Here is a 15,965-nt window from a genome sequence, read left to right on the forward strand (position 1 = left end):
TCTTGCCCTTCCTCACAAAATAGAACTGGACAGTTAACACCCAGGACATCTAGTGCTCTAAATGGGATCCTGAGCCTTTGTTTATACGAGGCCAACTATATGCATGGCTGGCTTTGCTAAGGGGGGGATGCTGAAGAAAGGTGAGGTCTGAAGGCTGGACCTCCTCGGGGAGAGGAGAGAGCATGAGAGAACACGTAGCTGAGAAGAGAGCCAACAGTACTTTGCACCGTATGCTAAAATTCCCACCGGAGTGCTGTGCAAGGCCAGACGGAGTGCAACATTAACGTGAATCATGGGCGGCTGCACACATTTGGTGATGGCACCAGACCTTTCCCACCAGCCTCGGGTGATTTGCGATGTCAGGAGGATCTTGTCCCAAGGAAGGTTCAGAGCCTCAGTCATTTGACAGTTTTCTTCCCAGGCTAAATTGAAGCCTTTTGCTTTCTTAGAGCTTCCCAGTAGGGAGTAACTTCAGAACACGGGAAAGTCACAACCGGAAGGAGAAATCCCAGGTCATCCCTTCATCTGTAAAATGAGAGCCGATCTCCAAGGGAAAAAATCTTAAATCCATGCATTCATACAACATAATTATTAGAAAACAGAATGGATGAGCTGGGAGGGGGCTGGGCCAAGCTGCTCGAGAGCCAATAAGAGGACTGGACCGCGGGGGTTCTTTCCAGGCCAGGGTTTTGTTTTTGTTTTTTCTCTCCTACCACAAAGGGCAACAGAAAGCCTTGGTTCTTGAGGGAATTGTGGGGAGGGGGAGACGGCCCTGTCAGACTCCGGTGTCCAGGGGCCCAAAGGACAGAAGCAAGCTATTCATCGGGGCAAGGAAACTGAGCCCCCACCACTCACGAGGACGTCTTTTTTCCCACCCACGTGAACTAGGGATTTGGAAATCTGTTTTCAGTTCTAGACACCGATTGGCCAAATCATGTCCAATTGCCAAACCCATAAAACAAAACGGGTGGTAAGTGGCTGAAGTACCCGCCCTAGAGTCAAGAGGATCCGAATTCAAGGGCGACCTTAGAGACCTCTTAGTTGTGTGACCCCGAGCGGGTCATTTAACCCCAATTGCCTCCAAAGCTAAAAAAAACAAGCGGGTTGGATTAAGCCCCCTAATTTGTGGGCAAACCCCTGCAAGGGCCTAAAATAAACAGAACAAATAAGATTAGAACAATTAAAAGAAAGTTCGCCCGCTCCCCACTAAGAAGAGCCCGTGGCGCAGCCGGCCCGCATCTTTCCGACTCTGCCGGTATCTCGGGAGGATCCGCTTCTGAGGGGCCGGGTCAGGGACCACGAGGGAGCAGAGGCGCTCCTCGCAAACACCTGCTCCCGCCCGGGGAAGGAAGGTGCCTCTGGGGCTCCCGCGAGACGCTCGCACACACGCTTCGCCACCTGCCATCGCCAGCCGGCGGCAGCAGGACGGGGAGCGGCCCCACCACGCACGCCCTGTCGGGGCGGGGGCCGGAGGGGCTCCTAGAGCCTGCACCCGAGAGAGGCTCCGAGGGACGTCACCAGGGGGGCAGCTCGGGCTCCCAGAACGATGCCCAGGGGCTCGCTTCAAAGGGTCTCAACGAGCGGCCCTCAGGCTCTGAAGCACGATCCCAGAGTCCTCAAGTCCTCGGCTCTACATTCTACATTCACTTGGGCTCCGCACACACTCTACACTCCGCTTTAAGCCTCCAGGCCAGCAGAGGACGCACTCCCAGCCCGGGAAGGAGAAACGGAAGGGGCGGGATCTGCGTGTGACGCAGGGGGAGGCGGGACCGCAGCACGCCGGCGTAAGGGTGCCGTCGCGCGATATCTGCGCCTGCGCGAACGGGAGCGGTCTTTTCCTACCAGCAGACAAGATGGTAGGTGCTGTTGCTGAGGGACCGGGGGAGAGCGGGCGGGCATTTCGTATCCATCCCCATCCAGAATCGAGACGGCCCGGTCGGAGCGGGAGACTTGGGTTTCTCTAGGAGGCCCTCCCGGGCTTTTTAGCCGCCGTGCCTTGAGGGGCGGTCAGGGTCGGCAGGAGGCCCTGTGGTGTCTCGGTCCTCCGGGTCCCCAGGCGAGGGTGTTGCGGAGCTAGGCCCTGTGCGGGGCGGCGCCGGCGTTATGTGGGCCGGAGGCGGGGGAGAGGAGAGACCCGGGACTCCGGGCTCCCCGGGAGACCCGCGGGGACTCGGGGTGTATTTTACGGGGGCCGCAGGCGGGGAGTCACCCGTATGCTCGTTTCTTAACAGGCGGAAGTGGAGCAGAAGAAGAAGCGAACCTTCCGGAAGTTCACCTACCGCGGCGTGGACCTGGATCAGCTGCTGGACATGTCCTAGTAAGGAGCCGGGCCTAGACCCGCCCGTTGTCCCAGGGCGCCCCGGGGCCGCTCAGAAGTTGTAAATCCCTGCTCCCTACACGCGGCTCACTAGCGGGGAGAACTAGAGTGCTGCCGGGAAGGGGGGGAGCATGCAGCCAGGCGAGCAGCCCCGGAGAAAAGTGACTTGTCCTGAGCTAGCAGCACTGCGGGATGGAGCCTTCAACGTGCTAGCTCTCTCAGCTCCATCTGTTCTTCCTGAATCCTTGCTCGAGCGCACATAAAAAGCCTCGCCTGCTATCCTGGAGTCCTAGAGAGTCCCTCTTCTCCTTTTGTCCTCATTTCCTTAGGCGCAATTAGTATTTGGACCAAATGATCTCTGGTCCCTTTAGCCTCGCCTCTTGAGCTTGCTCTCCTGGATTTTTTTTAGGAGGGAGGGGGCAAATGTTTACCACTCTTGGTTGGTGGGGGAGGGGATTCTGGAGATTTAATTTGGCAAAGTTGTTGCTGACCTTTCCGAGTAGTTTTTTCCATAACCCTGCTTTCTGGCAGTTTCTACACCGGCAAACCTTTCCTATATTAGATCCTTATGCCGTGGAAATATTTAAAACTAAATTGAGAAATGGGGTTTAGGAGTTGTATGTGACTGAGGAAGGAGAAGGAAGCCTTGCAAGTTGTTATCTTCAAGCACATTATCTGTGTTCGTTCATTTGATCCTCACAAGTACCTTATATGGTATAGGTGCTGCCATTATTCCAATTTTGCAGTTGGGAGAAATAGAGAGAACTTGGCCAGTATTAAGAATTCCAAATTCATCTTTTTGGTTCCCAGTCCCCCACTATAAAAATAGTACCATTTGGTTGCCTCTGCTCTTAAAAAGTCTTGTTCTTTCCACTCCCCAAAATAAAAATAAAGTAGACTTTGGTTTTCCCTCCATTGCTTGGGTAGGTCCTGCTAACTTGCTTCCTTTCTCCCAATATCCTACAGTGAACAACTCATGCAGTTGTACAGTGCTCGACAGCGTCGGCGACTCAACCGGGGTCTGCGGCGCAAGCAGCACTCCCTCCTGAAGCGCCTGAGAAAGGCCAAGAAGGAGGCACCCCCCATGGAAAAGCCAGAGGTGGTGAAGACACACCTTCGAGACATGATCATCCTGCCAGAGATGGTGGGGAGTATGGTAGGCGTCTATAACGGCAAGACCTTCAATCAGGTGGAAATTAAGGTAAGGACTGGCAGGCCCCTCTTGGATCCTTTGGCGGGCAGAGGATGTTAGGAAGCATGTGGAATCAGAACGTGGCCCCAATTATTCCCATATATGACTTTAAACTCGGCAAAGATGGAAATTTAGAGACTGAAGAGATCTTGGAGGTGAGGTTGAATCCCATTCCATGCTCATTGTTCAGATGAGATTAGATGATTTGTTTAGGATTACAACTGTTGGTGGTATGTGTCTGAGAAATATCAGTAACAGTTAACCACATACTGTGGGCCTGTCACTATTAATAACTGAATAAATAAGAATCTTCAGGTCTTCCTTATTCATGCACAATACTAACCACCAAACCATATTACCTCTCAAATCATTATTTCTGAGCCTCAGTTTTCTCATCTGAGAATTGTCATTCCAAGGCCAGTTCTTAATCCTGTTATCAACTATACTTGAGTGCATCACAAGGTGCTTTGCCAGAGGAACACTTTTTTTAAAGATATTACTTAGTCTAAGTACTGTTGTAAGGAGGAGACAACTTAAGAATACAGAGCCCAAAACAGGACATGGTTTCTAATCAATTTCTATTGATTCAATCATAGTTAATTTTTGTCTGCACAAATTGTTGGGGTTTGTTTTAGAGAACTGAACTTGGATTCAAAACCCTGGGCTTGGATGGCAGCTCTGCTGTTTGCTGCTTCTGTGACTTGGTAAAACAATAATGACTTGGATTGAAAGCACTTTTCTAGATAGGGAAAGAGGCTCGGCTCAGTAATTTGTCATGAATGGTAGCTCTAAAGTTCTCCAGACTCCATGCCCCATATTTAATGCTCCTCACAATTCACAAATCCACAATACTCAACAATTCACAAATGACAATATCACAACAAGCCTTTGTGATAAGAGATGGTAACCTTGGACAGAATAAAGTACCGCCCCTTCTCCACAGCAGCTTATTTGTAAACAATGACCTATCCATCTTGTTTTTCAGCCCGAGATGATTGGACACTACTTGGGAGAATTCTCTATCACCTATAAGCCTGTGAAACATGGTCGGCCGGGTATTGGAGCTACCCACTCCTCTCGCTTCATCCCTCTCAAGTAACCCAGATCCTAACAATAAAAACAAGAAGTTCTTAGTTGAAAGTGTGATTATTTCCTACACCTGATCAATGTAGGGTGGGAGGCTGTGACTGAGATGAATGGATTTGTTTTTTTCAGGGAAAGTTGTGGCAAAGTACCCATTACATCCCTCCTTGCTCATGACCCAGTTTCCCAGTTTTGATTCTGTTTGTATAATCTCCCAGGCTAGGTTGGCTTCAAGGCCTGCCCCCTGGAGATTAGTCTAGCTGAAGGCAGCATTTCCCCTTCTCTAATCAACCCCTTGGGGATGCCCAGGACAGCAGCTGTTGGGTTAATTATTCATCTTCATTAATTCACAGGGCTGAAGTGTGATTTTCTATGATTCTGCCGACCTAATATCTGCTGGTGACTTTAGGGGGCTATTTGGGGAGAACAGAGATAGAAGTGGACCTTGAGGTTTTTTTGTTTTTTAACTGGAAGTTAAGAGGACTTGGATGTAGAATAAAGTAGTTTGATTCTGGTCACAGCACTAGTTAGAATGAGGCGTCTAGAAACCTTGTCTCAAGGAATAGGGAAAGAATAAATCTGAGTGCTTGATTGGATTTAATCTTAACCAGATTCCAAGTATTATACTTGTTCCTTATGAACTGGAGATGGCCACCCAGACCTCACTTAAGAGTTTACAATTCAATCATGAAGACTAGATTTACAGAACAACAAGCATGAAATATTTTATGCTCAGTAGTACTTGGCACTGCTAGATGCCTGCTGGGAATAGTGAGTGGAAGAGGCCACCTTAAAGCATCTTACCTTCCAGGGAAACCATAAGCAGATACATAAAAGGATTTTAACACTGCGTCTATCAGCTGATTAGCTATAAAAGTGGAAAGGGTCCAAGCATGTGGAGAATAGTAGAATTTGAAAAATGGGTTGTTTTGGGGAGAAAAATAAGCCTTGTTTGGGAATTCAGTCATTTCTAGCCTATAAAGTAATGCCCAAATTGGTATCTTCCCAAATCTTTGTGTCTTGTACAAGATAACGGAACTTTTTGGGAATATTTAATCCAGGAAAAGATCAATGAGTTAATCTTTTATCTGAAAGCATTAGTTTTTATAACTACTCAATTCCTTCTTGGCCCCCTCTTGCCATGTTTCCCCTAAGTAATGCCATAATCCGTTCAGAATGAGGGGAGGAAAGCTGCCCTTGTAAATTCCTCCCTTTCCTCCATTTTGTCCGTGTGTTTTGTTCTGAATTTGATAGCCCCTCTTCAATTTTACAGACCTTCGCTTTTTTATTCTTGTTCTTTTCCTAAAAAGAAAAGTCTGGGAGGAACTATTAATACCTTCAGTTAAACTGAAAAAAGGGTTTTAAATATGCTTCCACACACGTAGAGTTTGACTCTGGGACATGCAGTCAAATGTTGATTATGTAGTGATGCTAGACTGGGACTGAAGATAGGGATATCTGGGACTCATCTGCTTAGTGGAAGGGAAAGGAAAATAAGCATTAAATTTTTTTTCTCCTTTTTTTATTTTCCAATTACACATGGAAAGTTTTCAGCATTGATTTTTTTTTTGACTTTTTGAGTTGTAAATTTTTCTCTTTAACTCCCTTCCCCAGAAAGCAAGATTATATGTGTACAATCATTTTAAATGTAATTTTCAAACTTGTCATGTGAAAAAATCAAAAGGGAAAGATCATGAGAAAAGCAAATAAAGTAAAACTAGTATGCTTCAATCATTGTTTCCAACAGTTGTGTCTGGAAGAGGATGCCATTTTGCATTCCAAGGCTACTGGAATTGTCTTGAATCACTGCCTTGCTGAGAAAAACCAAGTCCATCATAATTGATCAAGTAATCTTGTTATTATGTACAATGTTCTGTCAACATAAGTTCATATCGTTTCAGGCTTTTCTGAAATCGGCCTGCTCATTTCTTCTAGAACAATAATCCATTACCTTTGTATGCCATTCCCTAGTTGATAATGGCTGAATAAGTTACGGCATATGAATGTAATGAAAGAAATGAGCAGGCTGATTTCAAGGGATACTGTTGTCAGTATTTTCAAGTTCTCACTTGTACAGTAAGATCTCACTTTTGAAGAGAAGGTATTAGGTGGCTGGGCCTGGGTTCAGAATGATGTGAGACCAAATCTGGCCTCACACTTAATAGCTGTGTGACAGTGTTTTTCTCAATTTCCTCATCTGTAAAATAGAAGGAAATGGCAAACCACTTTAGTGTCTTTGCCCAGAAAACCCCATATGGAGTCACAAAGAGTTGGCCACAACTGAAGAACAAATGAGCAGTCTCATTTAAGCCTTATTGCACAGGGTTAAGAACGGTGAGGGAAGTGGAGTCATTGAATGGAACCAACATTTTCAGAGAGTTTGGTTGGGAAAGGGAGGAGGGACAAAGAACAAATAAACAGCAAAAGCAGGACCTATTAGGGATTTTAAAAGGTTGAGGAAGACTGACCTGTTACAAATAACAAGAAAGGAGACCATAGGTAGACATCAAAGACCAGAAAAAAAGGAAATTATTGTGGAGGCAATTCATTGGAGAAAATGGGAAGGAGCAAATCCTAGATGCATTTCGAAGACTGGAACTTGGCAAAGAGTACACAGACATCAGAATAAAGGAGGAAATGATGGTTGCTGTTGAGGGATTATGAAATGAGAACAGGGTGAACAGGGAGGGCCCTTGATTATATTGGGAGGTACAGAGGACCATAATGTTCTACTTACCGTGTCCTGTCCTGGACATCCCATTTCTGGTCTCTGCATTTGGACATGCTGCTCTCCAGGACTCTCTTCTTTCCTTTTCTTCACCTGGTAGGATTCCTAAGTTCTATTTCAGGAACAGCTCAGGTACTACCTCCTGTGTGGGTAGCCTTTTCTGAACCCTAGTAGAGATGTTCTCAGCCCTGCCTTCCAAAATTTATTTTGTGCATATTCCTTTGGTATTCTGTCTAGTCTTCTGTATATGTTGGGTTCCTCAGTGGAAAGTAAATAAGAGCAGTTCTTAGTGCCTTTATTATGATGAGAACCCTGCACAGGGTAATCCCTCAAATGCTCATTGCAAAGACAATTCTCCACCGGCCCCTTCCTTCCCAGTTATTTATTTTTAATTTGATTTTTGAAATCTTCCCCAGTTACATGTAAAACAATATTTTTAACATTTCTTTTTGAAATTTTGAGTTTCAGATTCTCCCCTTTTTTCTTCACCTCCCCCCACCCATTGAGAAGGTCCATGTGAAGCTTTGCAAAACTAACATAAAAAGTCATGTTGCAAAAGAAAATAGATCTCTCTCTCTCCCCCGAAACAAAAAGTTTAAGAAAAAAAAGTGTGCTTCATTCTGCATTGAGACAGTTCTTTCTCTGGGTATAGGTAGCATTTTTCATCACAAATCCTTCAGAATAATCTCAGATCATTGTATTGCTGAGAATAACAAAGTCATTCACAGCTGATCATCCCATAACTTTGCTGTTAAGACGTACACATTAAATTTCACTTTGAGCTCATGGAGGATTTCCCAGGTTTTTCTGAGAGCATCCTCCTTCCTCATTTCTTATAGAATAATAATATTCCTTCCAAATCCCATACCATAATTTATTCAGCCATCCCCCAATTGGTGGGTTTACCCTCCATTTCCAATTCTTTGCCCAGAAAAGAGCTTGATTTACCCAGCATGAAAAGAAACCAGCCCCAACCAGATTTAACCAAGCTGACCACTAGTCATGGCATCTATACCAGTGAGTCCTACTCCTTACCTCCCACAGTGAGTCCTTAGTCCTTGAAGAAGATACCCAGTGTTTCATTATGTTCTGTACCACTATCAAACTTGCATTCATAGAAAAGAAACAAGTATTTGCAAAGCTCAGATTGAAATAGATAAGAGGGAACAAAGAACTCTTCTCAGATCCTGCCTGGGAAAACAATACTATCTGCAGTTTTAAAAAAACAATTGAGCAGAAATTGTTTTTGGTTTTCTACCACTTGTGGCAGCTGATTGTGGGGGGAGGGGTTGATTCTGCTCTTCTCTTCATCTCTGGTTGGCAGAGGAGTTCAGTGGGCAGATTGGCAGAGAAAGGCTTGTAGGATAGAAGTCTTCCTTAGGATTCTCACTTCAACAAACTGCTGGCTCCGAGGGACAGACCCTGCCTGTTTCTGCCCAACTTGGAACTTCAACAGACGGCAGCAGCAATGGTTCCCATAGACCCTACGAAAGGTATTCTACTCTTCTACCTTGTTTTCTCAGAGGTACCTACAATGTGACCTGCAGCCTCCTCTCCTGTGCTGGTAAATCTTCATAGGTGTTTCATCTCCTGCTCATCATCCTTACCTCTCTATTCCACCCCATCCATCATGTGTCTGCTTACTGGGGGTAGGAGTGAGGACCCTCCTGTCATCTCAAAGACTTTGGTGGTGGTTATTAGTTGGCTAGTCCATAGTAAGCACTGAATATTCACATGCATGTGAACTAATGATAGTTATTAAAGTTTCTAATAATGTAATAATTGACATTTATATTAGTCTTTTAAGTTTGCAGACTACATATATTATTTCATTTGATCATAACCATGTGGCATAGGTGATACAGACATCTCCATTTTATAGATAAGTAAGCTAAACATTAGAGGTGAATTGACTTTTCTAAAATTCTCCAATCAACATGCATTTTAATTCTCAGTGGTTGATTTATTTAAACTTTGGCCTGCTAAGAAGGACCTGGTAGTATGTAAGTTTAGGAGCTACAAATTTGCTCATATATGCTGTTGCCAAAGCTCCCAGATATGTGGAATGTAAAATACATGGGCCCTGGAGTATTGCTCACAGTTCTGTTAGGGAACACCAGCGTAGGAGAAGTATTGTAGCAAGTTCTTTTTTCAATTTTTTTCTTTTTTAAAAACTTCTATTTTTTTAGCATTTTATTTTGTAAAATGTAAAGCAATTTTTTTTACATTTGTTATTAAAACTTAAAGTTTCAGATTCTCCCTTCTTCCCTAACATGCCCACCTCAAGAAAAATAAAGTTTAAAAAAAGTATGCTTTAGTCGATATTCAGACACAATCAGTTTTTCTCTGGTATGAATAGAATTCCTTATAAGTCCTTCGGAGTAGTCTTGGATCTTTGTATTGCTGAGAATAGAAAAGTCATTTACAGTTCCCACAACATTGCTATTACTTTGTACACATGCATTTCACCTTGCATGAGCTCGTGGAGGATTTTCCAGGTTTTTCTGACAGCATCCTGCTCATTATTTCTTTGTGTGTGTTTGTGGCAATTGTTAAGTGCCTTGCCCAGGTTCACATAACTAGTAAGTTAAGTGTCTGATTTGAACTCAGGTCCTCCTGACTCCAGGCCCCATGTTATATCATTAGTCCATTTGGCTGTAATGCTCATCATTTCTTATAGAACATGAGTATTCCATCATAATCACATGCCTCAATTTGTTCAGCTGTTCCCCAATTGATGGGCATCCCCTTAGTTTCCAGTTCTTTCATCTTTCTCTACACAAATTTCTGCAACAAGTGGAAAGCCATTTCCCATTTTTGATTCCGAACCTTAATTCTTTCTGGTCTCTCAGGAAATTCAAGGCACCCAGCATCCCCATCTCTGACTCCGTAAAGGTGCTGGTCCTGGCTTCCAGAGGGACGCCTGTCATCTTCAACTCCACCTTCTCTTCACTCATAGAATCTAGTCTGAGCCCCTTATTTTGGATAAGGAAGGCGGAGGCTCAGAGAGGCTTGGTGATTTACTGAAGTCACACAGCTAGTGAAGGATCACTCCCTTTGCCTCTTTTCATGGGGCCATGTTGACTCCAAACACACCTTAGACGCCCATCTGCGATCCTCACTTATGGATTATTCTTTTCAAAATATGCCTAGGAAATTCTTTGGTCTCACTCTGGGTTCATATTCTCATGACTTCTTGTCTCTATTCAGAAAAAGTCCTCTCTGTCATGTACAAAGTACTTTTGGGACTCCCCATTGACCCCCCAGGGGAATTTCCAACTTAGGTTTATTCTGTATCCCAGCCTGAATATCTTCTGCCCAGCTGACTTTAGATTAGACTCCCCCTGTGCCCCAGAGTGCCCCATGCTCTTGTGCCCCCCTTCCCTCTTTCCTTGGTATATAAGATGTTCTTCAAAGGTTACTTCTGGGACAAGCCTTTCTTGGTCTCTTCCTTCCTACCCACAGCCCCACAGTGTGTGTGTGTGTGTGTGTGCGCGCGCGTGTGTCTGTTTGTCTGTCCCTGATGCCTCAAAAGACCGAGGCTGCCTTCAGATAGGGATCACGTGCAGTCAGCATGCCCCTTTGCTCTCTGGAGGGGACTACCTAGTCCCTCACTATTAGAATCTCAAGTCATCTTTGTCTTTTCTCTCTCCTTCCTTCAGCTCATCTCATCCGTCACCAAATAGGGTTGTTTCTGCCCCCACATCTCTCACCGCTCTTTCTCTCTACTTAGATGGCTAACCCCTAGTTCAGGTTTCCATCACACTTGGCCCAAAGTCTTTAGAATAGCCTCCCGGTGAATATTTGTCTTCGATGTTGCCTCTTTCCACCTCTCTCTCTTTTATACAATTGTCAGTATAATCTGATATCATATTACAAAGGGATTATTGAAGGGATAGGTAGGAGAGAGAATTTAGACCTCAAATTTTTTAAATGAATAAATAAATAAATTAAAATACTAAAACAGAAGAAAAACAGTGCTGGACATGTCATTCCCCTCCTCAGAAATCATCAGGGTCTCTCTATGGCCTCTAGGATAAGATGAAATTGAGAGTCCCAGCATCATATCTGTAAGACTGGACAGGATGTGAGATGGCCTTTGTTTCTTCCAAGATATCAACTCTGGTACCCCTCTACCATACGAAGCCTTCCCTGGTTTCCCCATTTTTAAATGCTGCTGCCTCCTCAAATATTCCTAGTTTTTTGACCTATCTACCTATCCATTGTCCCCATCATCACCTTCCTGTGTAAAAAGACTGGAGATTTTAGTGACTGATTAAGTAACTACAAGGTCGATATAAATCAATAAACATTTATTAAGTGTTCCAGGTCTGTGCTAATAAGCACCTTACAAATACTGCTTCATTTGATGTTTACAACAACAAGGAGTGCTGTTACAATCCCCTATTTTACAGTCGAGGAAGCTGAGTGACTTGCCCATAGTTACACATCTAGAAAACATCAGGTTGGATTTGAAATCAGGTATTCCTGACTCTGGGCCCAGTGCTCTAACCATTACACTATCAAACTGAGGTAGGGATTAGTGCTCTCTTTCCCTTTACTGGAAGTAGAGAGTCCAGACATAGGAGATGGGTGAGAATCTGGCTTTCCTTCACGTGGAAGGCTGAGCCCAGCTCCGGGTGCCATGTCTGAGGAACAACAGAGTGAGTGGGAGTGAATGCTGAAGAAGCTCCCAGGTGAGGAAAAGAGGGAGGTCTGGATGAGTGACTGATGGCGATACTTAGGCAGGAAGAAGGACTCGGGAGAAGGCACATAGGAGCCATCTTCAAGCTTCGACGGCACCTTGGAGGCAGTTTGAACGTAAAATTTTGTTTTCCCTCATCATTCCCGCTGCCGGTGCCCTCCAGGCCAAGATTCCAGTGTTCTAGGTTCCTAGCCAGCTCTAATAGCCTGTGTTGTCATGGCTAATAGGGAAACAGGTTTTGTGTGACTTCACATATGAAATCAATATTAATTATTTGCCTTCTCAAGAGGTAGAAGGGATGGGACTGGGGAAGAGGGGATGAATTTGGAGTGCAAAATTTTAAAATATTAAATTTTATTTTTGCACATGTAATTGAAAATAGTGAATGAAAAGTTTTGAAAAACAGTCTGTGCTGTAGGCTCCCTGTACCCCAACTCGAACATTTTATGTTCTTTGTCCTAAGATCCTTTCTCACTCTAAAGATCTATATTCATCTCATTCTTCAGGGCTGGGTATTTTGAGGAAATGAAAAATGTTCAGAGGTCCTGGGAGTCAGGTTTCAAGAGTGCCCTTTACCTGATGGATGACCTTGGAAAGATCACAGGCCTCAGTTTCTCCCCTGCTTATGATAGGGAGATAAAGATGTGTGAAGGGAACATTTAAAGTTTTGGAAAGCCCAGAAGTGTGAAACGGGGAGCAGGGGTCACTGTGACCGGCAGGTGGCGCTGTACACACGCACCTGCCAGCTCCTGGCCAGTCCCCAGCCATTGTCAATTGTCCTCCCCCGGCCTGGGGGAGCCGGGAGGGAGCTCCGCGGTCACTGTGTTCAGCCCCATCGTGGCCCAGAATCCTGGGAGGGTTTTCCAGGACACAGGGAGCCAGGTTTTGAATCCAGACTTCTCTCCTGTCTTAGCGTTCTGGGCTCTTGTCACTGACTCCCACCTGTGCCTTCTGCCTTCCCAGCCCCAGAGAAGGACATGCCCCGTCCAGCTCAGACCCACCCAGCCAGTAAAAACCCTCTGCCTACGAGGACCCCAGGTATAACCCTGGCTTGTGTCCACATTTGACCTAGGAAGGAACACCCCCTTTGGGCTTTGGGCGGTAGGCCTCCCTCCCCACACCCACCATCCTCCACCTCTCCACTAGCCTCGGATCCTTCCCTCATTCTCCTCTGGATTGACAGTATCCCTCTGTCTCTAGAAGACCCCTTATGCCATGTGCGGAAGGAATTATTGTGAGGGGCTGGCGACTTAGAGGCCCTAATGGGCAGGGTGAGGGGCCGAGTGGCAGCTGCATTGGAGCTGCAGGTACAGATGGTTGATGCTAAGGCTTTTACATCACCTGCAGCCAGGCCTTGGGGAGGCCAGAGCACCTGCTTCTTCCTCCCCTTCAGTCAGTGACTGTGCCTGGTGCCTGGCAAGTCAGAGCTGGAGGCAGGGAGGTCGGCTCTGGAGACCCGGGGAGGAGGAGCTCCCTGCCTGTACTGGAGGGGCCAGGAGAGATCAGCTCCTCCTACAGGAACCTCCAGGGCTGGCCGGGGGATAACCCTAACCGGGCTTCTCAGGGCAGTGGATGAAGGCACCCCGCAGGGGAGAACGATATCCTGTCTCCCCACCATGGCCCTTTGGGACACTTCCCCCACTCCAACTTTCTTTTCATCTCCCCCATTAGGGGTGGAAGTCCCTGATGTTTTCTTGGCAAAAATCCGGGGCTGCTTTACCATGTCCTTCTCGGTGGAGTAAGACAAACAGGTTATATGACTTGACCAAGAATTTAGGAGAGGACTGGGGCTGAAGCAGGGCCCCAGGGAGGAGGGGAGACAGATATAGGCTCAGAGGGAAGGCTCTGGGCTCCAGGGCATGACCAAGTCCTGCAGCCAGGTGGGAGATGGTCAGGAGTCTCTCCAGGACTCCCCTCCTTACATGGAGGATGGGGGATGAGCTCTCCGAGGCCCATCCTCTGTCCCTTCCAACAAGACCAGCAGCTGACTTTATGGAACAGGTACTTTGCCCTCCCCTGGGCTCTGTACTGCCCGTTACTCCTCTACAAAGCCCTAGGCTGGCGAGTCTCCTGTTGCTACCACAGCCATAACAAACTCTTCCTCCTGGACCTCCGGAACTGGCAAAGCAGCCTCCAACCTGAGCACCTCCATCTCTAACCATATTTGGGCTCCTGCTCGGGAAAGGAAACCCAAGCAGAACAGACCAGCAGGGGCTCAGGCCCAGACTCACCTAGTTGAATGGGCTGTGGACCTGGAATCAAATTCTGCCTCAGATAGCTGTATGACCATGAGCAAATCACTTACCTGCTATCTGCCTCAGTCTTCTCATCTCTAAAATGGGACTGATAACAATAGTACTTACCTCAAGGACCCCTCATCTATTCCAATTAGTATTAACCAAGTTGATAGAAATATATCAGAGTTCTGAACGTCAGGTCTCAGCTATAAGCTGCAGATTCTAAGTTGACTTACTGAACTTAGAAAGTTAACTAAAGGCCCGCTACCCTTGTTTTTCCTTGTTGTGGTGACCAAGCCCATGTGGCAGAGATGACAAATACGCGGAAAGTTCCCCAAAATATTTTGTCCTCTGGACCAATCCCTTGTTCAATAGGAGCAGGTGGCCATCTTGGGACCACTTAGCTTGCTGACTATGAGAGCTTGTACCATTTCCTCCTACCTAGTCTAAAGAGAAGCCTCTCCATCTGTGTGCAGATATTCCTTATCGACTTGTGACCTTGCCGATGTAGTCTTTAGCTTATTTTAGCTCATTTTGTACGGCCATCCCACAATGTCTGGACGTCTAGCCCTCTAAAAACAGGGGCCTGGAAGGAGGGGCATCTCAGGTGGGGAGGAAGATCTGAGGTCCACTTCATCAGAGAGGACCATTCCATGAGGAATCAGGCCTAAATCCCCCTCCGCCCTTTCCCCCATCACTCCTAGCTCCTGAGCCGAGCAGGCCGACTTCAGCCTGCCTTCCTGAGACAGCACTTCCTTCATACGCTTGAAGGCAGATGGCATGGCTCCAGGCTCTGCTGAGCCTTCTCCAGTTCCCTGGTAAGATCCCGGCAAGAACAAACCTAAGGCAGCTAAGTTCTGCAGCAGATAGAGCAGTGGGCTTGGAGAACTGGTTTCAAAGAGTGCCTGAGACACTCTCTGGGTGATCCTGGGCCATGTACTTACTCTCTACTTGTCTCAGTTTCTTGATCTGTAAAAAAGGGAACAATAAGGACCCCTCCTTCCCAGTTTTGTTTTGAGAATCAAAGGAGCTAATATTTATGAAGCATTTTACCAACTTTAAAATGCTGTAGAAATGTGAGCTGTGTAATGAAGGCAGACTCAAGGCCTTTCACATCCTGCTCATCCTTCTCTGGACACCCTCCAGCTTATCAACGCCCTTGCTAAACGTGGCGCCCCAAATGGAACCCAATACTCCGGGTGTGATTTAACCAGAGCAGACAGAACACAACAGGACTGTCATTCTTGAAAGTCTTGCCTGTCTTTGGTTGCCCGAGATTGCCTCGCCTATTCTGACTGCCCCACAGATCACACTGATGATTTGTGGTATGATTACAGTCCACTAAGACCCCCAGATCCTTCTTGGATCAATTGCTGTTACCTCTGCTTCCCCCATCTTGAAGTGGATTTTTGAACCCAAATGATTTTCTTTGAAATTAGGCTTTTTTATGCCATTGAACTTCAGAAATATCAACTTGGCAGCCAAGTAAAAAGTGGACTTGGGTGGGGGAGGCTCAAGCTTGGCAGATCCACCAGCAGAGACATCATAAAGGACTTGTCAACCAATTGGATATGGAGGGTAAGTACGACTGAGGAGTTGAGGATGGCCATGAAGTTGTGCGCCTGGGAGGTTATGTATGGGTGAGGGATGCTCTTTACAGTAACAGGGATGTTCAGAGAGGCTGTTACCATGACTGCACCATT

At 46.2% G+C, this 15,965-nt stretch overlaps 2 protein-coding genes across 2 annotated transcripts in view; both read left to right on the forward strand.

Annotated features, from left to right (window-relative positions):
- Nucleotides 1-1,598: 1,598 nt before the first annotated feature.
- On the forward strand, nucleotides 1,599-4,642 carry RPS15 (ribosomal protein S15; the record flags this gene model as incomplete). Its single annotated transcript, XM_012542219.2, has 4 exons — nucleotides 1,599-1,856; nucleotides 2,232-2,317; nucleotides 3,284-3,518; nucleotides 4,495-4,642. Coding segments are annotated over 4 exons (693 nt in total), but the record flags the coding sequence as incomplete, so codon positions are not given.
- A 4,003-nt stretch (nucleotides 4,643-8,645) lies between these two features.
- APC2 (APC regulator of WNT signaling pathway 2) overlaps nucleotides 8,646-15,965 on the forward strand; it is a 68,857-nt gene continuing 61,537 nt past the window's right edge. The window contains exon 1 of the mRNA XM_031948060.1: nucleotides 8,646-8,813. The gene's annotated coding sequence lies outside the window, so the exon portion shown is untranslated. The remainder of the gene's footprint in view (nucleotides 8,814-15,965) is intronic.

Source organism: Sarcophilus harrisii, chromosome 1, assembly GCF_902635505.1.
Source record: "Sarcophilus harrisii chromosome 1, mSarHar1.11, whole genome shotgun sequence".
NCBI classification, from domain to species: domain Eukaryota; kingdom Metazoa; phylum Chordata; class Mammalia; order Dasyuromorphia; family Dasyuridae; genus Sarcophilus; species Sarcophilus harrisii.